General features: G+C 43.7%; 1 protein-coding gene across 20 annotated transcripts in view; it reads right to left on the bottom strand.

Moving 5' to 3' along the window:
• APTX (aprataxin) overlaps positions 1 to 17,030 on the bottom strand; it is an 82,315-nt gene extending 65,285 nt beyond the window's left edge. For 3 of the 20 annotated variants that reach the window (XM_063787859.1, XM_063787865.1, XM_063787867.1), the window contains exons 1-5: positions 16,567 to 16,662; positions 4,727 to 4,863; positions 3,059 to 3,105; positions 2,520 to 2,822; positions 957 to 1,016 (exon numbers count right to left, since the gene is read on the bottom strand). In XM_063787859.1, coding sequence (XP_063643929.1) covers positions 957 to 1,016; positions 2,520 to 2,822; positions 3,059 to 3,105; positions 4,727 to 4,863; positions 16,567 to 16,604 — 585 coding nt within the window. In that variant the 5' untranslated portion in view covers positions 16,605 to 16,662. Of the gene's footprint in view, positions 1 to 956; positions 1,017 to 2,519; positions 2,823 to 3,058; positions 3,106 to 4,726; positions 4,864 to 12,232; positions 12,339 to 16,332 lie in introns of all 20 variants that reach the window. The other 17 variants (XM_001158138.5, XM_001158355.5, XM_063787869.1 and 14 more) reach the window with 16 other exon arrangements.
• Positions 17,031 to 26,278: the final 9,248 nt, after the last annotated feature.

The raw sequence follows: 26,278 nt of genomic DNA, 5'->3' as shown, positions 1-26,278 counted from the left end.
GTGTCTTGCACAAGTCATAGTTCCTAAGAGGGAAATCTAGGATTCCAACTCAGATGTGGTTGACTCCAGAGTCTGTTTTCAACCACCACACTACACAGAATACACAGAAGATGCACAGTACAAAATAGTTCCCAAGAATGTGATGTAAAATCTCCGTAGACATAAATTCAAAAGCATCCTTCTCCACTCCAACATGGCAGACTGTGTGACACGTACACATGGGTTCCAGTGAGCCCTATTAGACCTGCCCCTTGTCAACAAGGAATGTAATTGAAGTGGGACTCAAAGGCTCCTCAAGGATGATGCCTGTTTTTTTTTTTTTTTTTTTTTTTTTTTTGAGATGGAGTTTCGCTCTTGTTGCCCAGGCTGGAGTGCAATGGCGCAATCTCAGCTCACCGCAACCTCCACCTCCCGGATTCAAGTGATTCTCCTGCCTCAGCCTCTTGAGTAGCTGGGATTACAGGCATGCACCACCATGCCCAGCTAATTTTTTGTATTTTTAGTAGAGACGGGGTTTCTCTATGTTGGTCAGGCTGATCTCGAACTCCTGACCTCAGGTGATCCTCCCGTCTCGGCCTCCCAAAGTGCTGAGATTACAGGGATGTCTGACTGTTAATGCCAGGGCAGCACAGTACTACTGTCACAGTGTATTATCTCTGATGCTCCCTTGAAAGGAACCATACTAAGGTTAATGCAACTTCCCTTAAAGTACCCAGAAGTTTAAAAGGCACAAGGCAGAGGGGATATTCATTTGAAGAACTCAGCTTTCTCTCCAAACAATGACAGCTGCTACTTTATTGCCAATGTGAAAAGCCTCTTGTTCTCACAGAACAGCCCAATAAAATGAATCTCATTCAGAAAGACTGATATCCTTTGATTTCATTTGTAATTAAGACCTCTGTGGAGTGGTCATTTACAACATGAAATGTACTGAAATTCCAAAATTGTATTCTGACCTGCATTTTGGGGTCCTGCATAGAAATCTTCAAGCCTTGACTCCAGTGGCCCAGGGATTCCTAAAAAAACAAAAAACAAAAAACAAGCAATGTAAATTACAAATGCCAATAATTAAATTTGGCAACAGTTAATACTGTGTGATAGCACAACTAAACTTGGAAATAAGCTTAGTTTTTGAGAATTAAACAAGATTCACTTGACTCTGCTTCACTCCATTGCCTTCCTATATTCTCTTTTTTTTTTTTGAGACAAAGTCTCACTCTGTCTCACCCAAGCTGGAGTGCAGTGGCGTGATCACTGCAACCTCCGAAGTGATTCTCCTGCCTCAGCTTCCCAAGTAGCTGGGATTACAGGTGCCCACCACCACGCCCAGATAACTTTTGTATTTTTTAGTAGAGATGGAGTTTCACCAGGTTGGCCAGGCTGGTCTTGAACTCCTCACCTCAGGTGATCCACTGGCCTCCACCTCCCCAAGTGCTGGGATTACAGGCGTGAGCCACCACACCCGACCCTATATTCTTTCTTTTTTTTTTTGAGATGGGGTTTCGCTCTTGTTGCCCAGGCTGGAGTACAATGGCGTGATCTCGGCTCACTGTAACCTCTGCCTCCCGGGTTCAAGCGATGCTCCTGCCCAGCCTCTGGAGTTGCTGGGATTATAGGCATGCACCACCACGCCCAGCTAATTTTGTATTTTTAGTAGAGATTAGGTTTTGCCACGTTGGTCAGGCTGGTCTCGAACTCCTGACCTCAGGTGATCTGCCCATCTTGGCCTCCCAAAGTGCTGGGATTACAGGCGTGAGCCAGCACACCCAGCTGTTTTTTATTATTGTTGTTGTTTTTTGAGATGGAGTCTCGCTCTGTCGCCCAGGCTGGAGTGCAGTGGTGCCATCTCAGCTCACTGCAACCTCCGCCTTCCAGGTTCAAGCAATCCTCCCGCCTCAGCCTCCCGAGTAGCTGGGATTACAAGCATGTGTGTACCACCAGGCCCAGCTAATTTTTGTATTTTTAGTAGACATGGAGTTTCACAATGTTTGCCAGGCAGGTCTCAAACTCCTGACCCTCAAGTGATCTATCTGCCCACCTCGGCCTCCCAAAGCGCTGAGATTACAGGCGTGAACCACTGCACCCAGCCAGCCTTCCTATATTCACAGCTGGCTGTTCTAAATGAAGGCGAGAAATGCCAGAGTATGAGTCATACCTTCTTTGCCCTCTCTCACTGCAGCTACAGCCTGACCAATTCTCCACTTTGACATCAGCATATGAATTACATGATCTATGAAAACCTTCTATAGATGCATAAACAACTGATCCACTTTAGTTGTTCAATGTTAAGTACACACTGCCATTATTGTTCTACCTTCAGGTGGCTTACCTCAGGAATTTAAGAAAAAAGCACATAAAGGAACATTCATCCAAATGATTTTCACGCCACAAACAAGTGACTCTTTCATCATGGTTAATAACCCCTCACGCATTTCTGAACTTTAAAGTGTACAAAACAATTAAGCAGTCATTATATTTCATTTCTTCTCCACATCATCTACCAATCACACTACCCTCACCTTTTTGATAGGTGCATCTTTTCCCTTCTTTAGGGGCACAGAGCATTGGCCAGAGTTGCTCCCAGGTTCCAGCCCTGTCCCAGCCTCAGCTTCCTGAGCAGCATCCCTTTCTATAGAATCACTGTTGCCTGATCTCTTTCTCTTCCTGTGTGTTTCCAGGCCAGGGTTCTTTGCCTCTTCCTCAAACTCTACAATATATGGATAAAGTTCATTCACCATGTGGAGAACCTGGCCAGGCTGCAGCTTCACCTCTTGGTCCTTCCCAATTACGACTGAGTCAATGCTGGTGGGATTGACTCCTACCTATGGAATAAACAATCAGAAAATAATTATAATAATAGCAACAGCACCTACAGTAAGATAGCCACTGCTATGTTAACCACTTACTATATGCCAAGCACCTTGCCTTATGTTCACCTATATTACTCCATCACTTCCATACATGACAGAGAAGCCTTCACTGGCTGGCACAGACACTCTAAAGTCAACAGCATAAGAAAATCATCGAGTATAAAATTCCAAGTTATAAATACACCTACCTGCTTTACCTTGACATATCCCTTGTTACACTCTGCTTTCAACTGTACTGAAAGAGATTGGAAAAAGTTAAACACAAATGCAACAAAGAACCAGGCACTTGCTCCTATCTTCCCTAAAGAAAACAAGCTTCACTACAGGCGGCAGCTGAACAGATGGTGTTTCCTTAAAGGCCTATTAGCAATCACCTGTTATTGCAGGTGGCTGGAGCTCCAAATCCTACCAATTTCTAAAGGTTTAAATCCTTCCATAAAATGTCCAACAGCGTACATACTCCCTTAGCTATTGCCAAGATCCCTATGAGGCAGCTTCAATTAATCCCCACAAGTTTCCCTATTCCAGAACCCCTGGCCTGCTCATGATCACAGACTCTGCCACCAGAAAAGAAGACCCGTTTCTCCCAGCCTGGGCAGCATGGCAAAACCCCGTCTCTACAAAAAAATACAAAAATTAGCCAGGTGTGGTGGCACATGCCTGTAGTCCCAGCTACTTGGGAGACTGAGGTGGGAGAATCACTTGAGCCCCAGGAGGTGGAGGTTGCAGAGAGTCAAGATCGCACCACTACACTCCAGGCTGGGCAACAGAGTGAGACCCTGTCTCAGGAGAAAAAAAAAAAAAAAAAAAAGACCCATTTCTCACACAAACTCTTGACCAAGGATTAAATCAGGCTTCCACTATTATTTTGGAAAAACAACAACTATTAGATGCCTTTAAAAGATAAAACAGTAAAAGACACATTCCTGGAAAACAGAAACTCGGTGGCTTTGGGTAGAAGGAGTGGAAAGAATGTTCTAGAAAGATGATTGCAGAGACAGAACAATCTGAGCATGTGTGAGAAGTGGTAACATTAAGCATTCCTGTTCTGATAAATGAACAAGGTATCTGGAGTTGAGACAGGGAGGAAAGAAGAACCACCACAGCTGCTCCCCAGAGAGGACAGGGTGCCACATACATGCCCCTTCAGTTGCTGTTGTGAGGAAGGGAACAGAGAGAGAAGCAGCCACTGCTTCTGCATCTTGGGCCTACTCAGCTCAAGCATGGCTTTGTATCTCTCCACTTAGATTAACTCATATAGGAAAGATCATAATCAGTGCTGCAGATGCCAACTCTCTAAGTTCAGAACCCTTGGGAAACCTTGCTGTGGGGGGGTCACACTCCAGCCAGCAGTGTGCATGTTTACAGGAAAAAACAAGGTACATGGTAAGGATTTTTTTCTGAGGGCAAGGACTTTCATGTTATTAAACCCTAAGACAAGTGCTAGATGCCACTGTCTCATAATACTCTGTGTGAAGCAATATGTAAAGGATGGCACTACCCCATTACTTCTCAGAAAGACATGGTTTCACCTGTAGACTCCAGAGTTTACATCTTGCTGCCCATTGAGCAATGTCCCTGGGGAAAGGAGGGCAGGACTCAATTCCACCATCCCATGGTAACAGTATGAACTTGACTGCTCCCAACCTTCACCCACCCTGCCTTGAACATTATCACATTGGGAGGGCAGAATCAGGAATAAATAGGGCCCTGGTGTTGGCTAAAAGAGCTCAGTTCCTGAGCTGTATTTTTGGCAGACAATAGATTTTCCATCAAGATCACCCAGAAAATATGCATCTTTGGTTATCACTATCCCACATAACCATAGTAATCTCCACATTTCTATGACCAGTTACCTTGCTGTCGAGAACATTTCTTATCAGTGATCTTGGTCTCTGGGCCACGCCCAATCACAACTGCTTCCAAATGTGGAAGTCTGATTCGCTGGTGCCGGCTGTCCTGTCTCACCAACCAGCACACCCGCATCATCACTCTAAGGGACAAAACAAAAGAATCACTAGAAAAACAGATCCACTAGCGTGAGTCCTCCAGGGCCACACCCGGTGCCACCACACATGTGATCTACCAGCTGTTCATCTTGAGGCAAGTGACTTCACCACCCTAGTCTCAATTTCCTCACCTATAAACCATGATAATGACGGGACTCAGGAGGCTGTTGTGAAAATTAAATGAGATAATGTGAGTAAGTATTTACCTCCCTGCCTGAATCATGCTAGGCAATCAAATATTTATTACACATTTATTTATTTATTTATTTTATTTATTTTGAGACAAGAGTCTCGCTGTGTCCCCCATGCTGGCATGCAGTGGCGCAATCTCGGCTCACGGCAACCTCCACCTTCCGGGTTCAAGCAATTCTCCTGCCTTAGCCTCCTGAGTAGCTGGGATTACAGGCACCCGCCACCACACCTGGCTAATTTTTGTATTTTTAGTGGAGACAGGGTTTCACCATGTTGGCCAGGCTGGTCTCAAACTTCTGACCTCAGGTGATCCACCCGCCTCTGCCTCCCAAAGTGCTGGGATTACAAGCATAAGCCATCACACCTGGCCTGTTACACATGTACTGATATGTGCTGGACATTAGGCTACATATTGAAAGTCAAAGGATGAATAAAACAGGGACATTGTCCCTGTCCTTGAGGAGCCTGGAGTGCAGTAGGACAGACAGAATCGTATACCAATATATACAATATAATGTGATAAACACTACAAGAAGACAGTAACCAAATATGGCATTAGCCCAGTAAAAGGACTGACTGACTCTTGTGGAGAATATTTTAAAAGGCTTCACGAGGAAGGGATATTAATGTGCGGTTTTAAAGGATGAGAAGGAGTTTGCCTGCCAGAGAACTAAGGACATAAAAAAGATGTTCTCTAGTGCTTAGGTGTCTTTATGTGTCATAGGTTTTCCTTCCCTGTCATGACATACTGATGTTAGAACAATATATTTCACTCCCATCTGCCAGGAGACAGTCATAATAAATATGCAAATCTACAATTTCTTTACTTTTTTTTTTCCTGAGACGGAGCTTCACTCTTGTTGCCCAGGCTGGAGTGCAATGGCACAATCTTGGCTCACCGCAACCTCTGCCTCCTGGGTTCAAGCGATTCTCCTGCCTCAGCCTCCCGAGTAGCTGGGATTATGGGCATGTGTCACCACAGTCAGCTAATTTTATATTTTTAGTAGAGACTAGGTTTCTCCATGTTGGTCAGTCTGGTCTCGACCTCCTGGCCTCAGGTGATCCGCCTGCCTCGGCCTCCCGAAGTGCTGGGATTACAGGCATGAGCCACCGTGCCCGGCCGCAAACCTACAATTTCTAAAGTGTGAATGTGGCAATTTTGTGCAATACACAACGCGCAAAACAATGGAAGTGCTGATATTCTTTTGAAAAACAACCCTTATGGCCATGTGGACTATCAGTAAAAGAGAAAGAGACAAGAAATTCAGAAGAGAGATGAGGCCTCAACAATGGCCGAAGCAAAGGGGATGGAGAGCAAGAAGAACCAGGAGAAATCTGGAAGATATACTTAATTACTGATGACATTTGGGGAATGACAAAGGAATAAAAGGACACACTGGCCAGGTGCGGTGACTCAGGCCTGTAATCCCAGCACTTTGGGAGCCCAAGGCAGGCGGATCACGAGGTCAGGAGTTTGTGACCAGCCTAGCCAACGTGGTAAAACCCTATCTCTACTAAAAATACAAAAATTAGCCAGGCGTAGTGGCAGGTGCCAGGCGTGGTGGCAGGTGCCTCCCACCTACTCGGGAGGCTGAGGCAGGAAAATTGCTTGAACCCAGGAGGCGGAGGTTGCAGTGAGCAGAGATCGCACCATTGTATTCCAGCCTGGGCAATAGGGCAAGGCTCCATCTCAAGAAAAAAAAAAAAAAAAGGCGAGACACTCACCAAAGACTTCAAATTTGAAGATGCCCATTAACAAAAATGAAAAATATACAAGGAGACATAATTTGGGGATAAAAAGGAAAGTGAAGAGAGAAGGACCAATTTCATATTGAAATGTAATTAGTTTAAGTTGCCTGTGGAAGATCCAAGACTCAAGCTGTGATATGTGGGTATGAAGCTCAAGAGAGGGGAATGGACTAAATGCATATATTTGAGAGGCATCAACATGTCACAGAGGCTGAGGCAAAGAGAGAGAGGATGAGATCACCCAATGAGGTGAAACAGGGAATTATGGGCAGAGAGAGGATGCCTCTCTAGACTCCAGACTCTTATCAGTGCTCAAGCCTCTAACACGCCTCTCCTGGAAACCTGCCTACAGTCAAGGCAGCACGTATGCCCTCTGCACAAGTTTCATTTTCATAAGCAAAGAAAAAAGAAACCCGATTTTTAAAAATCAGTTTCATTACCATCTGCAAAGACAAGACAATGCAAGGCAAAGTGAGCAAATGACAGCTGAGGAGATGCAAATTCAAATGAAAAAGATTAGTGCGAGTATATGAGTACTAAGGAGGTAAAAAGTCCTGTATTAGCCAGTACAGGCTTCCAGAAACCTCCTGGTTAGAGATGGCTAGGAGCCAAGGGGACTGATAAAGAAGAAATGGGGTGGGAGGGGCCATTCCATTTTAAAAAGCACAAGTGAAAACACAGATTTCGGCAAGGGCAAGCCATAGGTCGGGGTAAAAGCAGACTTAGTTGGCTGAACCAGAGGAGCTGCCTTGGAGAGTCACAAAAAAAGACAGAGGTGTTGAAAGAATACTAGGCTGAAAAGTTTACATTTACCATAATCATGAGGAGACAACTGCCAGGTTTTGAGCTTCACAGTAAGATAAAACAACAGCATCCAAAGAACACTTAACAGCTGTGTGTAGGCAGTCTAGCATGGAGAAATCCAGAGTCAGAGATTAGTGAGGAGGCTGTTAATATAACGTGGGCCAGAGAGGTCAAAAAGGCAGTTCAGCAAGTCTCTGTGAAGGAGCTGATGCAGGTGCATGAAGAGTCAGCTATAAATCTAAAATCCTAAACCTGGAGCCTCAAATGATGATGGTGTTATCGGCAGGTCCCACTTTTAACTGCTATGCGTTCCAAGGGGCATCTGTTTGCACTTGCTGGAAACAGATGAATGAGCAGGTAACAGACTGAGGAGTGAAATATGTCTTCACTAGGCATTGGGAAATATGTGGTGACTGACTACTCATACTGACAATAAGAGAAGCCAGAAGAGAACAGATTTTGAGAGCAAGGCAAGAGAGGAATCCAGTGAGCAGCAGAGAGCATGGCTGGCAGATGCAGGATAATAAGAACTACCTTTCTGCCCTCCATCAATACAGATACTTTATTCCCCCAAAGTTCTCAAGTTATGGTGTTCCTTTTTACTACTTCCTGAGAAGCTGAAGTAGTGACTGCACAACGGTTATGTAACCAACCTTAAACAGTAACTTCACCCGTTTCAGCCTCCAATTCCAACTTTTAGAAATGGAGTGTTTTACAATATGGCAAGTGCAGAAGGATGGGTGTTCCTGAATCTTCAACCCAGTCCCTCCAGTAAAACTCCATAAACTGAAAACTATGACAATAGAGGTCATGTCCATTTTCGCTTATCAATATATCTCTAGCACCTAATCTAACACTTGACATACAGCGGGCATACAATAAATAATTACAAGTGAATTATCAAATGCTATTTACTCTCTGCATGAGAGTAATAATTATCCCAGTTTTCTTTCCTGCCTTCTCTCTCCCTTCCTTCTATGGCTCTTCTTACGATGGAATGCTCTGTTCCTCTCTTTGGGCAATCCCATCCATTCTCACATCTAGGTGGATAAATCCCAATTCTCTATTTTTCACCTCTATATCTTTTTTTTTTTTTTTTTTTGAGAAGGAGTTTTGCTGTTGCCCAGGCTGGAATGCAGTGGCGCAATCTCAGCTCACTGCAAACTCCACCTCATGGGTTCAAGCGATTCTCCTGCCTCAGCCTCCTGAGCAGCTGGGATTACAGGGGTGCATTACCACACCTGACTACTTTTTGTATTTTTAATAGAGACGGGGTTTCACCATGTTGGCCAGGCTGGTCTCGAACTCCTGATGTCAGGCGATCTGCCCACCTCGGCCTCCCAAAGTGCTGGGATTACAGGCGTGAGCCACCGCGCCCGGCCCAGCTCTATATCTTTCATTCTAGAGTTGAGGGGATCCATCAGAAAGAAATTCTGATTATTCCTTAAAGAACTCAAGTGATCTGATAGACCACACAAGGCCAGAAATCAGGTAACCTCAAATAGTGCTGTCCAATAGAATTTTCTGCAATGACGGAAATGTTCTAAACCTGAACTGTCCAATAAATTACCCACCACGTGACAATCGAGCATCTAAAATGTAGCTAGTACAACAGAGAAACTACATGTTTTACTTAATAGTTAAATAACTCCACGTGGCTGAGGGGCTACCATAATATCCACCACAGTCCTGGAAACTTGCCCTGCCCTGATCCATCTCAAGTCCCTCAGGCCTGAAGTTAAGCTCATCATACTGTAACTCCACAGTGCTTACGTATTTCACCTCCCGTTCCTCTTCACAGAATTAGTCCCACTTGCCCATCCCTCTCTCTCCTCTCTTCCCCAAGAAACACATACATACTGGCATACCTGCTTTGTGCTCTGCTCTATTACATTTGAAAGATATTGCATTTTTTACAAATTGACAGTCTGTGGCAAATCTGTGTCAAGCAAGTCTTTCAGTGCCATTTTTCCAACAGCATGTGCTCACTTCAGGTCTCTGTGTCACATTTTAGTAATTCTCACAATATTTCAAACTTTTTCATTATTATTATATCTGTTACAATGATCTGTGATCAGTGATCTTTGATCTTTGATGCTACTGGAAGAAAATGCCATCTAGGACTTTCACAGGTAGAGAGAAGTCAATGCCTGACTTCAAAGCTTCAAGGACAGGCTGTCTTGTTAGGGACTAATGCAGCTGGAGACTTTAAACTGAAGCCAACGCTCATTTACCATTTCAGAAATCCTAAGGCCCTTAAGAATTATACTCAGTCCACTCTGCCTGTGCTCTATAAATGGAACAACAAAGCCTGGACGACAGCATGACTGACTGAATATTTTAAGATCTCTGTTAAGAACTACTGCTCATAAAAAAAAGATTCCTTTCAAAATATTACTGCTCATTGACAATGCACCCAAGATCCCTGATGGAGATATATTACACAGGGAGATAAATATTGTTTTCGTGCTTGATAAAACAACATCCATGCTGCAGCCCATGGATCAAGGAGTAATTCTGACTTTCAAGTGTTACTAATTAAGAAATACATTTCATAAGGGTATAGCTGCTATCAACTGTGATTCTTCTGATGGACCTGGAAAAAGTAAATTGAAAACCTTCTGAAAAGGATTCAACCATTCTAGATGCCCTTAAGAACATCTGTAATTTATGGGAGGAGGTCAAAATATTAACATAAACAGGAGTTTGGAAAAAGTTGATTCCAACCCTTATGGATGACCTTCAGGGGTTCAAGACTTCAATGGAGGAAGTCACTCCCAATATAGCAGAAATAAAGAGAACTAAAATTATAAGTAGAACCTGAAGATGTGACTGAAATGCTGCAATCTCATGATCATACTTTAATGGATGAGGAGTTGCTTCTTATGGATGTGCAAAGAAAACGGTCTCTTGAGATGAAATCTATTCCTGATGAAGATGTAATGAACATTACCAAAACGCCAACAAAGGGCTGGGTGTTATGGCTCACACCTGTAATCCCAGCACTTTGGGAGGCCAAGGCGGGCGGATCACGAGGTCAGGAGATCGAGACCATCCTGGCTAACACGGTGAAACCCCGTCTCTACTAAAAATACAAAAAAATTAGCCAGGCGTGGTGGCGGGCACCTGTAGTCCCAGCTACTCTGGAGACTGAGGCAGGAGAATGGTGTGAACCCGGGAGGCGGAGCTTGCAGTGAGCCGAGATCGTGCCACTGCACTCCAGCCTGGGCGACAGAGCGAGACTCCGTCTCAAAAAAAAAAAAAAAGAAATTGCCACAGACATCCAAACCTTCAGCAACCATGACCCTGATCAGTCAGCAGCCACCAACGTCAAGGCAAGACCCCCCCTACATCAGCAAAAAGATCACAACTCACTGAAGGCTCAGGTGACTATTAGCAATTTTTAGCAAAGTACTTTTAATTAAGGTATGTACATTGTTTGTTCAGCCATAATGCTATTGCACACTTAACAGACTACAGTATAGTATAAACATAACTTTTATATGCACTAAGAAACCAAAACATTCATATGTTCACTTTATTGCAGTTGTCTAGAACCAAACCCACGTCTCTGAGGTATGCCTGTATGTATACCCTTCAAGTATAATATACTGAACAGCATCTCCCAAATAAATCGCTCTTTTTTTTTTTTTTTTTTCTGAGACAGGGTCTCACTCTGTTGCCCAGATTGGGTGCAGGGCGTCATCACAGCTCACTGCAGCCTCAACTTCCTTGGGCTAAAGTGGTCCTCCAGCCTCAGCCTCCGGAGTAGCTCGGACTACAGACACACACCACCATGCCTTGCTAATTTATTTTATTTTGAGATGGGGTTCTCACTATGTTGCCTACACTGGTCTGAAACTCCTGGCCTCAAGCAATCCTCCTGTCTTGACCTCCCAAAGTGCACGGATTACAGGTAGGAGCCACGCCTGGCCTAAGTCATTCTTAATATGGTCTCCTGGTATTCCTTTCTCCTGAAACCCAAATCCTATTTAACTTTCAAGCCTCACCTCCTCCCTAAAGCCTTCATTGAGCTGTCTTCTCTTCTCTACATCTTATTATTGGATGTGGTCAAACTACCTTCACAGTTCTCTGACTGTTTAACATGGATGTAATTCTACTTTCCAAACAAGATTATGATCTCCCTGCTAACAGACTGCATCACTGCCTACACATTCACAAAACAATGAGGAGGAGTTTCGGGAGATCACTGTCCTGGGCCAGGCCTGGTCTTTACTCCAGGATCCCCCGGTTTTCAGCACCTTTATCAAGTGCATACTATGTGCTAGGCACTATGCTAAATGTCTTACTTACATGGTCTCATTTTAACACTCACAACTCCATTCTGAGAAGAGAAAATTCAGGATGAGAAGATAAGTAACATGTTCAAGTCACATAGCCAATATGTGCCAGAACTACGATTTGAATTCCAAAGAATGGGTTCTTAACCACTGCATCATATAACTTTTGGCTTCACTCATTTGATCATTCAGTCAAAATTACTACACTCCTGTGTATCTTGTGCCATTCTAGTACTGGGAATAAAGAGATAATACATGAGCCCAGCCTTCAAAAAACTCAGCCTTAGCCAGGCATGGTGGCACGTACCTGTAGTCCCTGCTACTTGGGAGACTGAGGTGGAAGGATTGCTTGAGCCTAGGGGTTCAAGTCCAGCTTGGGCAACACAGCAAGACCTCATCTAAAAAAAATAAATCTTGTGGAGGAGAAAAACACAGAAACAATTATATTAATAGTAGATGTGGTAAACATGATGATTGCTCTGTGCAAAGGGTGGAAGCACAATGCTAGAGTACCCAACCGAGATTGGGAGAAAGGAGGTGTCAGGAAAAAATTTCCTGGAGGAGGTGGACCTAAACTTTATAACTGAGTCCCATTTATAAACTGGGTTAATTAGGTGAAAAGGAGCAGCCTAATTAGGTGAGGAGCAGGAGGTGGAGAAAGGAAACAGGGAGAAGATTCCAAGCAAAGAGAATAAGAAGGGCAAGTACACAAAGAAGAAATAGCACAGTACCCATGAAGATGCCATTCAGTGTTGATGGAACCTAAAGCATGAGGCAGAGAAGAGGCTGGAGATACAGGCAGGGTTCAGAACAGGCAGAGCCCTGGCTGAGAAGCTCAAACTTTAGAACTTTCAATGGATTTTGCAAGCCAGTAGACAATGAATGTTTGCTGAATGAATTAGAGAAAAGAATGGATGAATGCATGGACAGATCTTTAAAGATTAAGCAGGAATTTGATACAGACTTGTTTCCAAAGACCATCTGGGGGTGGAGGGGAGTAATGTGAAGAAAAGATATGGGGGAACAGGCCTAGAAGCAGGGAAATCAGTTAGAAGGCCATGATATTGCAGGTAAAAGGACAACAGTAGAGATGGAAAAGACTGCACAGATTTGAGAGATGTTTAGGGGGTAAAACTATCAGGACTTAGTGATGAATGTGATAAGAGTTAAGTCCAGGAAAGACACTGAGTTCAGTTTCAGTCATCTGAATTTGAAGTGTCTGTGGGACTTGCAGGCAGAGCTGTCCAGGAGGATAGTCAGATGTGAGGGTAAAGCTCAGAGAGATCTAAGCTGACAATTTCAATTTGGGAGCATGTAGGAGGTAGTTAAAACCAAGCCAGCTGATGGGTTCACTCAGGCAATGTGTACAGAATGAAAAGAACAGTTTTCATTCTGAATGCTGGTAATATTATGTATCTGTATCCTAATCTGGATGGTGGTCACATAGGTATAATCATTTTATAAAAACTGGTCAAGCTTCACATCCACATGTATGTTTATTGCAGCACTATTAACAATAGCAAAGAGTTGGAACCAACCCAAATGCCCATCAATGATAGACTGGATAAAGAAAATGTGGCACATATATACCATGGAATATTATGCAGCCATAAAAAAGAATGAGTTCATGTCCTTTGCAGAGACATGGATGAAGCTGGAAACCATCATTCTCAGCAAACTAACACAGGAACAGAAAACCAAACACCACATGTTCTCACTCATAAGTGGGAGTTGAACAATGAGAACACATGGGCAGAGGGAGGGGAACATCACACACTGGGGCCTGTCAGGGGGTGAGGGGCTAGGGGAGGGATAGCATTAGGAGAAATACCTAATGTAGATGACAGGTTGACGGGTGCAGCAAACCACTATGGCACTTAGTATACACCTATGTAACAAACATGCACGTTCTGCACATGTATCCCAGAACTTAAAGTATAAAAAAAAAATTGGTCAAGCTAAAAAAAAAAAAAAAAAAGAACAGTTTTTCATTGTTCATATGCCAAAGTCACAAACAACAGAAACACCCAACATTTTAGGGAAGGAGGAAAATGACTACCCATAGCAGAAATGACTGGTAAGAAAGGCACATGGAGAACAGCTAGAATGTAAATTCCTTAAGAGAAAACAATTTATCTGTCTTGTTCATCTCTGTATCCCAATCAATACTTGTTGAATAAATCATCTGAGAGCACTGACACATAAAGCAAAGAAGAAGGGAGTAAAGGGATGACCAAGTTCCAAAAGCAGCAAAGAGATCCAGTAATAATCAAAAAATTTTTATCTGGTTTGACAATAGTCACTGGTGACCTTGGGGTGAAATTTCATGGGAATGATGGGTCTGAGAGCTAGATACAGAAGGAAACAAAAGGTGAGGAAATGGAGGCAGAGTTCAGAATACTCACTAAAACAGTTTGGATATAAAGAGAAAGAAAGTTATTGGATGACAGCTAAAGTTATAATGGATCACCAAGGAGTTTTTCTTTCTTCGGCAAGGGGAAGTGTCAGAGATCTGAGAAACCTGGCCTTGTTTATACACGACTGGGAAACAGAAATGACAAATGAAAACAAGGTCTCATAAGTGACAGCATAAAATATCAGAAGCAAACATAAAGAAACTGCTCTGATTAGAGAGACAATTCATCCTCTGAGACAAAAGGAAAAGGGTATAAATCTTGATGACTTTAAAAGGGAAAGCAGAGGCAGAAATGTGAGGGAAAGCACATCTCATGACCCTAATTTTCTCCATAAAATAAAAGGTAACAAACAGGCCGGGTGCGGTGGCTCAAGCCTGTAATCCCAGCACTTTGGGAGGCCGAGGCAGGCAGATTACGAGGTCAGGAGATCGAGACCATCCTGGCTAACACGGTGAAACCCCGTCTCTACTAAAAAATACAAAAAATTAGCCGGGCGTGGTGGTAGACGCCTGTAGTCCTGAGCCAGGAGAATGGCGTGAACCCGGGAGGCGGAGCTTGCAGTGAGCCAAGATCGCGCCACTGCACTCCAGCCTGGGCGACAGAGAGAGACTCCGTCTCAAAAAAATATAAAAATAAAAATAAAAGGTAACAAAGAGTAGGTGTCTGGGAGCTTAATGGACAGTCGAAGAAAAACAATATAGAACAGTGGCGAAGATCAAGGTCTCTGAAGTTGGATTGCCTGAATTCAAACATTGGTTCTACCACCTACTCGCTGTGTGACTTGAGGCAAGTTATTTAACCTCTCCAAGCCTTCATTCCCTCAAGTGTCAAGCGGTATTAACAATTGCTCTACACCATGGGGTTGTCACAAGAGCTAAAGGACAAAGTATGTAAAGCTCAGTGTCTGATAAAAAGCATTCAACACTATTATCACTCTTGTTAATAGTGAAGGTAGGGCAAGCAGGAGCTGTGGACATATAAAAAGATCATTTGAAAGCAATAACTGCGGCTGGGCACAGTGGCTCACGCCTGTAATCCCAACACTTTGGGAGGCCGAGGGGGGCGAATCACCTGAGGTCAGGAGTTTGAGACCAGCCTGGCCAACATGGTGAAACCCCATCTCTACTAAAAATACAAAAAATTAGCCAGGCGTCGTGGCACACGCCTGTAATCCCAGCTCCTTGGGAGGCTGAGGCAGAGATAGCTTGAACCCGGGAGACGGAGGTTGCAGTGAGGCGAGATCACGCCGTTGCTCTCCAGCCTGGGTAACAGAGTGAGACTCTGTCTAAAAAAAAAAAAAAAAAAGAAAGAAAATAAAAAGAAAAAAAGAAAGTAATAACTGTGTAACCAAGAAGAACGAGCACAAATCTGTATTGTCTCACATATGAACAATCCCCAAAAGTTCCAAACCTAGACCACAGCAATTCCAAATAGAAATTTTATCCCTGCTTTGTTAAGCCACTATCACTGGTATGTATGGGGAAAGGCTTTTTTTTTTTTTCTTTTTTTTTTTTTTTTTTGAGACGGAGTTTCGCTCTTGGCATGTCCAGGCTGGAGTGCAATGGCGCGATCTCAGCTCACCACAAACTCCGCCTCCCGGGTTCAAGAACGTCTCCTGCCTCACCCTCCCGAGTAGCTGGGATTACAGGCATGCGCCACCACACCTGGCTAGTTTTGTATTTTTAGTAGAGACGGGGTTTCTCCATGTCGGTCAGGCTGGTCTGGAACTCCCGACCTCAGGTGATCCGCCCGCCTCGGCCTCCCAAAGTGCTGGGATTACAGGCATGAGCCACCCCGCCCGGCCAAGGACTGCTTCTTCTGGCATTCCCTACAAGGCCTGTTGAGGATGCTGCTAAGGTCCCTCAAGTGCCTTTCACGAAGCATTTCTGGCGGAAACGCTGTCCTTCCCGACAAGCTGGGCCGCCTCCTTGGTTGGACAGGGCCCATTCTCTAATATTTTTTCGGCTTGTGTTGCGACCAAGGTACATACAGGTGTCGGGAGCACACGTGAACAAACGCAAAGTGGGTCGAAGACCAACGCGAGCGCCCGCTGAAACAGCCCAAGGTAGTAACAGGGGAGGACGGAGAAAGCAGCCGTGAGAGCAGCGAATGAAAGCAGCGTCATTCAAGGCACATCACTCAAGGGTAGGAGCAGCCTCGGCCGAACGCTCACCCGCGGCATTGAGCCCAGCCAGCAGAAGAGATAGGCTGACGACCGCCTTACCTCCAGAAGTCGGAGACGGACAAGTTCACGTTACTCATCTCTGCCTCACCGCTTCCGGCGCTGCGGGATGACGTCAGAGGCCGGCTGTATCGCGACCAGTAACGTCACCAGCACTTCTCTAACGGATTGGCTGAAAGAATCTTGCCCAGTTCCCAGATCAAAAAGCGTGCGCCCCAATTGGGTTCTCTCTGGGCCGTGGTCCAACTGAGGATCCTGGCAGTTATGCCTTGGGGACCAGCTCTCTCAGCCTCTCTCTGCCTGAGGGCCACTCGCCTGTCACTGCCTCACAGTCTCTGAATTGGGTGACATTTCAGACCCAATCCCTCTGTGGACGTTTCTAGGTGGCTGTGCAGCTTCTCGATACTCCATAAGGAGACGTTCACAACCTTTAAGGCCATCTCTCCTGCTGCAGACAACCTGCTGTAGCACTGCCACTTGCTTTTTAAACTACAGTCCGCTTTCTCCTTTGTGCAGGGAGGAAAGAATGGAGGGGTAAGAGGCAGGGAAACCTGTTTTTTGTAGTGCTGTGTACACTAAATGAACTGAGGGGCAATCCGGGAGAAAAAAAGCAAGATGCAGGCATAAGATGCCTGTACTGATTTTTTACAGCAATTCCAGAAAGTTCCCTAAGAATCATATTGCAGTTATTCAAAGGCATTTTGGCAGAAGGAACAATCCCTATCTCGGGGGTAAAAGTATAGTTTATAATTTTTCTCAAGTACAACACACTGGCAAAAATTCTTTGGTTGAATTAGGTTTCTGAATTTTCTGCTAGGCCCATCTGTGCACTTCCCTGTAAAATCCAGTTTTAGCACAGACCCTGGCTAAGTCAGTTTACCAAGAACCACCACCACCACCTCGCCTTATGTGGTTATTCTCAATATCTGATCAGGTTCCTTATTCTCCACTATCCCCCAGATGATGTCTGATTACCTCGGCCTGTCTCCAGCAAGAATCCTGTTAGGTATATTTAGCCAGAAACTCCTTTACCCCGATGTTTCCTGTTAGTAATTTTCCATCCACTGACCCCTACACAGCTCCTTGGCCATAAATGCCCACTTGCCCATGCTGCTGTTTGGAGTTGAGCCTAATCTCTCTTCCACTGCAAAACCCTGTTGCAGTGAGCTCTATATACCTATCATGAAGTTCCTGAATAAAGTCTTCCTTACCATGCTTCAGCAAGTATCATTGAATAATCTTTTCTTTAACAAATTTGAGACTTAAGGAGTCACATTCTTCATCAAGGTGGAGTATTGTTTACTTCCATGGAAAAGCAGAGACTTAATGGTATGATGAAGCTATCAGAGCCTTCAAGACAGAAGGTGGGAGGATCTTCCAAGAAACACAGAGGACAGGCTTGCTTTTGTTAGCAGAGAAGATGCAGGTTTATATTAGGGTCATATAAGGAAGTGGGAAAACACAAGCAGCATCTCAGCAGCCACACAGGCCTTACAGCTGAGGAATGTTGTTCACAACTGCCCAAGATAAAAAGAGGCAACTCTGGTGACCTGACCAGTTTTGTTGTTCCCTCAATTAAGCATCCCTCTCGGTTAAGGGTGCTTCTTTGACCTGCCTTTGTGTGTCTTGCATCCAAAAGTTGGATTGGATCATTCTAATTACATCATTCACTATATAATGTGCAAAATTGGGCAGAGTTTCCATGTCCTGCTTGTTAGGCCTAGTCCATTGTCTATAGTGTATTAGTGGCCAGAAAAGCAAGATCACATGGCACAATGCATAGCTAAAGGTATGGCAGGCAGTGAAGACTTTCAGGCACTTCATATTGCCATGCTAATCACCAGAACTTTTTCATCTTGAAAAACTGAAACTCGGCCAGGCACGGTGGCTCACACCTGTAATCCCAGCACTTTGGGAGGCCAAGGCAGGTGGATTACCTGAGGTCAGGAGTTCGAGACCAGCCTGGCGTGGCGGAACTCGCCTGTAGTCCCAGCTACTTGGGAGGCTGAAGCAGAAGAATTGCTTGAACCCGGGAGGTAGAGGTTGCAGTGAGCCAAGATCACTCCACTGCACTCCAGCCTGGGCGATAGAGCAAGACTCTGCCTCAAAAAAAAAAACTCCGTATTGATTAAATAGCTCCCTATTTTCCCTCCCCCACCTGGCAACCACCATTCTACTTACAGTTTTCATGAGTCTGACCACTCTAGGTACCTCATATAAGTAAAATCAGACAGTATTTGCCCATTTGCGACTGGCTTATTTCACTTAATATAATGTCCTCAAGTTTCATCCACATTGTATCATGTGTAAAAAGTTCCTTTTTAAGCTGAATAACACTCCATTGCATGTACACACCATACTTTATCCATTCATCCACCCGTGGATATTCCACCATTTGGCTATTGTGAATAATGCTGCTATGAACATGAGTGTATAAATATCTCTTTGAGATCCCGTTTTCACAATTTGCAATTGCAAGAACATGGAACCAACCTAAATGCCCATGAACTGATGAATGCATAAAGAAAATGTCGTACATATACACCACAGAATACTACTCAGCCATAAAGAAGAATGAAATAATGTCTTTTGAAGCAACTTAAATGGAACTGGAGGCCATTTTTCTAAGTGAAGTAACTCAGGAATGGAAAACCAAATACCACATGTTCTCACTTATAATTGGCAGCTAAGCTTTGGGTAGTAAAGGCATACAGAGTGGTATAATGGACATTGGAGATTCAGAAGTGGAGAGAGTGGGAGGAAGATGAGAGATTTTAAAAAACTACATATTGGGTGTAACTATTACTCGGGTGATAGGTACACTAAAATTTCAGACTTCACCATTATACAATTCATCCATGAAACCAAAAACCATTTGTACCCCTAAAGCCACTGAAATTTGTTTTTAATGTGAAACAATTTTTAAAAATTCTTCTTTCAATTATTTTGAATATATACACAGAAGTGAAATTGCTGGATTATATGGTAATTCCATTTTTAATATTTTGAGGAACTGTCACACTGTTTTCCATAGCAGCTGGATGATTTTACATTTCTACCAGTAGTGTACAAGAGTTCCAATTTCTCCACATTCTTGCCAACACTTTTTTTTTTTTTTTTTTTTTTGAGACGGAGTCTCGCTCTGTCACCCAGGCTGGAGTGCAGTGGTGCAATCTCGGCTCCCTGCAACCTCCACCTCGCGACTTAAGGCGATTCTCCTGCCTCAGCCTCCTGAGTAGCTGGGACTACAGGTGCCTGCCACCACACCCGGGTAATTTTTGTATTTTTTTTTTTTTTAGAAGAGATGGGGTTTCACCATATTGGCCAGGCTGGTCTCAAACTCCTGACCTTGTGATCCACCCACCTCGGCCTCCCAAAGTGCTGGGATTACAGGTGTGAGCCACTGCGCCCAGCCGCTTGTTACTTTTTTTTGATAGCAGCCATCCTAATGGGTGTGAAATGGTATCTCATTGTGGTTTTGCTTTGTATTTCCCTAATGATTAGTGATGTTGATCTTTTCATAAGCTTCCTGTCTATTTGTATGTATTTGGAGAAATGTCTATTCAAGTACTTCGTCCATTTTTTAATGGGGGTTTTTTTTTTGTTTTGTTGTAGGAGTTCTTTATATATTCTGGATATTGACCTCTGATCAAATATAAGATTCCCATTTCATAGGGTGCTTTTCACTCTGCTTGCTGGCTGTATCCCTGGATGCACAAAACTTAATTTTGAAGTACTTCAATTTACCTATTTTTACTTTTGCTGCCTGTCTTTTGGTGTTATATCCAAGAAAACATTGCCAAATCTGTCATGAAACTTTTCCCTTATGTTTTCTTCTAAGAGTTTCATAGTTTTAGGTCTTATGTTTAGGTCTTTGATCCATTTTTGAGGTGTGGTTTTATTTTTTTGTTTTTTGTTTTTGTTTTTGTTTCTGTGAGACAGAGTCTTGCTCTGTCGCCCAGGCTGGAGTGCAGTGATGCAATCACAGCTTACTGCAGCCTTGACCACCCAGACTCAAACAATCCTCCCACCTCAGCCTCCCAAGTAGCTGGGACTACAAGCATGTCCCACCAAGCCTGGCTAATTTTTTTTTAATAGAGACAGAGGTCTTGCTATGTTGCCCAGGCTGATCTTGAACTCCTGGGCTCAAGCAATCCTCCTGCCTCAGCCTCCCAAAGTGCTGACATTACAGGTGTGAGACACTGTGCCTGGCCTTGAGTTCATTTTCTGTACTATGTAAGGTAAGGCTCCAACTTCAATTTTTTGCATGTGGATACCCAGATTTTAGCAATATCATTTGTTGAAAAGACTGCCCTTTCCTCACTGAATGGTATTGACATACTTACTGAATATCATTTAATCATTTATGCAAGGATTTACTTCTGGGATTTCCATTGTATTCCATCAGTCTGTATGTCTGTCTTTACACTAGTACTGCACTGTTTTGATTACTATAGCTTTGTAATACTTTTTGAAATCAGGAAGTATAAGAACTTTATTCTTTTTTTTTTTCAAGATTGTTTTTGGCTACTCTGCTCAGGGTTTTGTTGTTTGTTTGTTTGTTTGTTTTAATTCCAACAGTTAGAAATGAGATCTCACATGAAAACCCGGATTCTGGCTGGGCTCAGTGGCTCATGTCTGTAATCCCAGCATTTGGGAAGATGAGTCAGGAGGATTGCTTGAGGCCAGGAGTTCAAGATCAGCCCAGCCAACATAGCAAGACCCTCTCTCTATAAAAAAAAATTTAATAAAAAGAATTTTTTTTAAAAATCAGGATTCCTGATCTCTTGGGGGAAAAATCAATAAATCTAGCCAAGTCTAACAACAAATAGCTAGAATTGTGAATAGCTGCCATGTGCTCTCCAGTTTGCCACTGTTTCCACCCACTCACTTATATAACCTGTCTGGCCCTCTGAAAGCCCTTCTTTCTTTAAGATTTTGAGACTCCTGCTCTAAGGGAAAAGCAGTTGGAAGCAGAGTACCTACCTGATCTAAGGGAAAAGCAGGTGAAGCCAGAGGCTGTGGTTGCCTGCTCCAGAGACTTGCTCAGAAGGAAAAATATGAAATTCTGAGAGAGAGTATAGCTGGGACACCTCATTTTGTTTTGGCATTTAGGGAAAGCTGTATTAGTCAGAGTTCTCCAGAGAAACAGTAGAGAGGGAGAGGGTTGTGAGGGCGTCAAGAAAGACCTATCTGGCCGGGTGTGGTGGCTCACACCTGTAATCCCAACACTTTGGGAGGCCGAGGCAGGCGAATCACGAGGTCAGGAGATCGAGACCATCCTGGCTAACATGGTGAAACCCCGTCTCTACTAAAAATACAAAAAATTAGCCGGGCAAGGTGGCGGGTGCCTGTAGTCCCAGCTACTTGGGAGGCTGAGGCAGGAGAAAGGTGTGAACCCAGGAGGCGGAGCTTGCAGTAAGCCTAGATTGCGCCACTACACTCTAGCCTGGGCGACAGAGCAAGACTCTGTCTCAAAAAAAAAAAAAAAAAGAAAGAAAGAAAGAAAGAAAGGCCTATCTGAGGAAAAGACAATTAGACTGAGTCCAGAAAGACAGAAAGGAAACAAACACATGAAGACTTGATGGAAAAATATTCTAGGTCTGTGATCCAAACTGAGGAAAGAGCATGTACAAAGGCCCAATAGCAGGGCTTTTAGATTATTCTTTTAGAATTGCTAGAAGTCCAGTGGAGGTGAAAATCCAATGGAGTTAGTGAAAGGAAGATAAGGAGGCCTGAGCAAGGACAATAGTAAACCATTTAAGAACCGTATGTGGATTCATCATTCATTGAAAAACCCCTGAAGAGTTAGTTAGGAAGTGACATATTTGATGTTCATTTTATGAAGGTCATTGTGGCTGCTGTGAGCAAGAATGGACTAGTGGGGAAGGCAAAAGCAGAAAAGTGGAAAGCAGTTAGCAGTTTACTGATGCAGTGCAAAGGACGTTGGCAGCCTGAACGAAGGGACAGAAGTTCACTGACTCAAGGGATATTTGGGGGCAGCATCAACTGGACAAGACAAAACATACTCTTTTCTATAGGCAGTCCTAGGTCTGATGCCAAATCATAAAAGTTATTTAGTGGTGATAGAATGAAAATCTAGCGAAACATAAATTTAGTTGCATGTTTCATATATCCAAAAACTTCTTACTGCAAGAACTGCGACACTGCCTTCTCTGACCATATACAGGTCTAAAGTGAGGGGATTTATGCTACTAAGCATAATGAAAACGATATTAAAAAAAAAAGTAGGTAAACATGTTTTCTCACCCCTAGGGTGAAACAACTTTGATGTGTGTACTACACTGTCTCCCCAACGCTCCCCACCAAGACTGAGCCCAGGCTGCCCAGAGGGGTACTCTGCCTATCAACCCGTCCTCTGCTGGTTTCCTTCCCATCCCTGTCTCACTTCTTCACTCCCCTGCTGGTAATTCTTGGGATCATCTCAAAAGTACCAGCATTCCAAATCCTTGTGACACTGTCTGCTCTGGGGGAATCCAACCTAATGCACTCCTCCTATTTTCTAATGATATCATTTTATTTATTTTTAGATAAGTTAACCTCCTACTGCTTCCCAACTTTGTTATGTCATGGCACAAAGATAAAATTCTAATATTTGCAGAACACATGGGGGTAAATCTGAGGGGAGGCCTATGAGGAGCTTGGTGAAAAAAATTTCCTTATTTTTTCTTTATAATTATATATAATAATATAAATAAACAACAAAGTATTGGGGAAAATAACATTGATTTTGGCTACATATCCAAGTAAAATATTTTTAGATTTTTTTGATGAGGAAATTGAGCATATTTCTGTAAATATAACCTTTATGATATTAAGGTTTCATGATAAAATAGCTATACAATTTCTGACTAAGATATTTTTTTTTAATTAGAGACAGGGTCTCACTGTGTTACCCAGGCTGGTCTCAAACTGTTGGCCTCAAGCAGTCCTCCAAACTCGGCCTCCCAAAGTGCTGGAATTACAGGTGTGAACCACCACACACAGCTTCTGATTAAGATTTTTTTTTTTTTTTTTTGAGATGGAGTCTCACTCTGTCACCCAGGCTGGAGTGCAGTGGCACAATCTTGGCTCACTGCAACCTCCACCTCCCTGGTTCAAGCAATTCTCCTGCCTCAGCCTCCCCAGTAGCTGGGATTACAGGCATGTGCCACCATGCCCGGCTAATTTTTGTATTTTTAGTAGAGATGGGGTTTTGCCATGTTGGCAAGGCTGGTATCGAACTCCTGACCTCAGGTGACCCACCCGCCTCTACCTCCCAAAGTGCTGGGATTACAGACGTGCGCCACCGCGTTGGCCTGATTAAGATTTTTTTAATGATAATCTTTTCAAATTCTTGGTAATCATACCTGTAATTGGGACACCAGTTGAGCAGTTCTGTTCTATACATTACAGTGTAAACATGATGAGGTATTCATAAACTACACCCTGTAAATTCACTTTAAAATCTTCCAACTATAATTTACCCTCTATTATTTTCAACTCCTGCTTTTAGGACTGGTTAACTTCTCCCACTATGTGCTGATTTCTTGAATCTAATTAACTCTTAACTCTTTCAAGGATCTAATTTTTAAGAGTTTAGGAGATGATTACTGTAATCCCAAGCACTGACATTCATATCATTGGTGGTTTGTGGAAAATTTTATTTCAATTCAGCAATGCTGATCTGTGTAAATCACAGATCTTATAGTGGTCTATCCTGAAATTTCTTATAAACATTAAGAAGAAAGGCACAGGAATGCCTTCTAACTTACTTAACCTGCCTTGCCTTCCACCACCTCTTTAGTCCCAGCCTTGTACCAGCAATATTGAACTTCCTACCCTTTCCCCCACCCCAATACATCAGTATATTGAGTTCCTTGATGTTCGTGCTATTCTTTCTGGAATGTTATTCTTTCTTTTCTCCCTAATTCACTCTTGTCCCCTCCAATCCAATCACACTGCAACTAGAGAAAATATTTCACATCCCTGTAATCCCAGCATTTTAGGAGGCCGAGGCAGGAAGACTGCTTGAGACCAGAAGTTTGAGACCAGGCTGGGCAACAAAGTGAGACCCTGTCTCTATAAAAAATAAATAACTTAGCCGGGCATGGTGGTATGTGCCCGTGATCCCAGCTACTTGAGAGACTGAGGAAAGAGGACTGCTTGAGCCCAGAAGTCCAAGGCTGCAGTAAACCATGATTATGCCACTGCACTCCAGCCCTCCAGCCCAGGTAACAGGGCGATACCCTGTCTCTAAAAAAAATAATAATAAAGAAAAGAAAAGGGAAAAAAAATTCAAAACACAAACAAACCTGATCATGTCACTCCCCTGCTTAAATCTTTTACCAATGCTCATCAAATTAAGAATAAACTCCCTTGTTTGGTCAGTTTTACAGAAGTTCTTGTCCATCTGTCTAATCTCATCTACCACTCTCTCCTCGCCTATTTGCCCAAACACAGGGCCTTTCCTTCAATTTCTTGAACCCATTCAGTCAAGAGTCCTGGGTTGAAACTTAGAAAACTTCTCTGGCTACTTTAAAGACTGATGGGGCTGCCTTCTGCACCATCTCCAAACCATAAGAACCTTACGGTATCCGGGCCCTCAATCTCACAATCACAAACAGGCAATAGTAGTTCCCAGAACAGGAGGGCCTGGGCTCTTGGCACCGTCAGACCAGCTCCTCTTACTAGTCAAGTGGGAGAGACATGGCTATAGGAGCCCACACGGATACCCACATCCCACAGTCTCAGGGTCTTGGCCTCCAGTCAGATGAAACCAAAGCAACTCTAGCTCTCCATTGGCTGGTGCATTCATTCATTCATTCAACTCTGAGCAACTTCTACATGTCAGGAATCACTCTAGGAGCTGGGGCTACCCCAGTGAACAAAACAAAGTTCCTGCGTTCGCCAGGCGTGGTGGCTCACACCTGTAATCCCAGCACTTTGGGAGGCTGAGGCGGGTGGATCACTTGAGGTAAGAAGTTCAAGACCAGCCTGGTCAACATGGTGAAACCCCGTCTCTACTAAATATACAAAAATTAGCCAGGCGTGGTGGCGGGCGCCTGTAACCCCAGCTACTCAGGAGGCTGAGGCAGGAGAATCGCTTGAACCCGGGAGGCAGAGGTTGCAGTGAGCCAAGATCATGCCATTGCACTCCAGCCTGGGCAACAAGAGTGAAACTTCGTTCCAAAAAAAAAAAAAGTTCCTGCTTTCAAGGATCTTACAGTCTAAATGGGTGAGGCAGATCATAAGAAAAGAAAGATACAGGTCATGTGAGGATAAATGCTATAAAGAAAAAACAAGTGGGATATAGAAAGTGGTGAGGATGGCCGGGCGTGGTGACTAACGCCTGTAATCCCAGCACGTTGGGAGGCCAAGGCAGGTGGATTGCCTGAGCTCAGGAGTTTGAGACCAGCCTGGCCAACATAGTGAAACCCCATCTTTACTAAAAAGTACAAAAATTAACAGAGCGTGGTGGTGCACGCCTGTAATCCCAGTTACTTGGGAAGCTGAGGCATGAAAATTGCTTGAACCTGAGAGGCAGAGGTTGTAGTGAGCTGAGATCGTGCCACTGCACTACAGCCTGCGTGACAGAGTGAGACTCCGTCTCAAAAAAAAAGAAAAAAAAAAGTGGTGAGGATGTCTTGGTAGTGTGGGAGGCCTCTCTTGAGCACAGACCTGAAAGAAGAAAAAAGTCATGTGGATATCTGGGTGAAATGAGAAACCATTAAAGGATTTTAATCAGTGGAGC

The sequence above is a fragment of the Pan troglodytes genome, chromosome 11, assembly GCF_028858775.2.
Source record: "Pan troglodytes isolate AG18354 chromosome 11, NHGRI_mPanTro3-v2.0_pri, whole genome shotgun sequence".
Classification (NCBI taxonomy): Eukaryota; Metazoa; Chordata; class Mammalia; order Primates; family Hominidae; genus Pan; species Pan troglodytes.
Note: the sequence above shows the minus strand (reverse complement) of the source record. Positions and strands in the feature narration are given on the sequence as shown.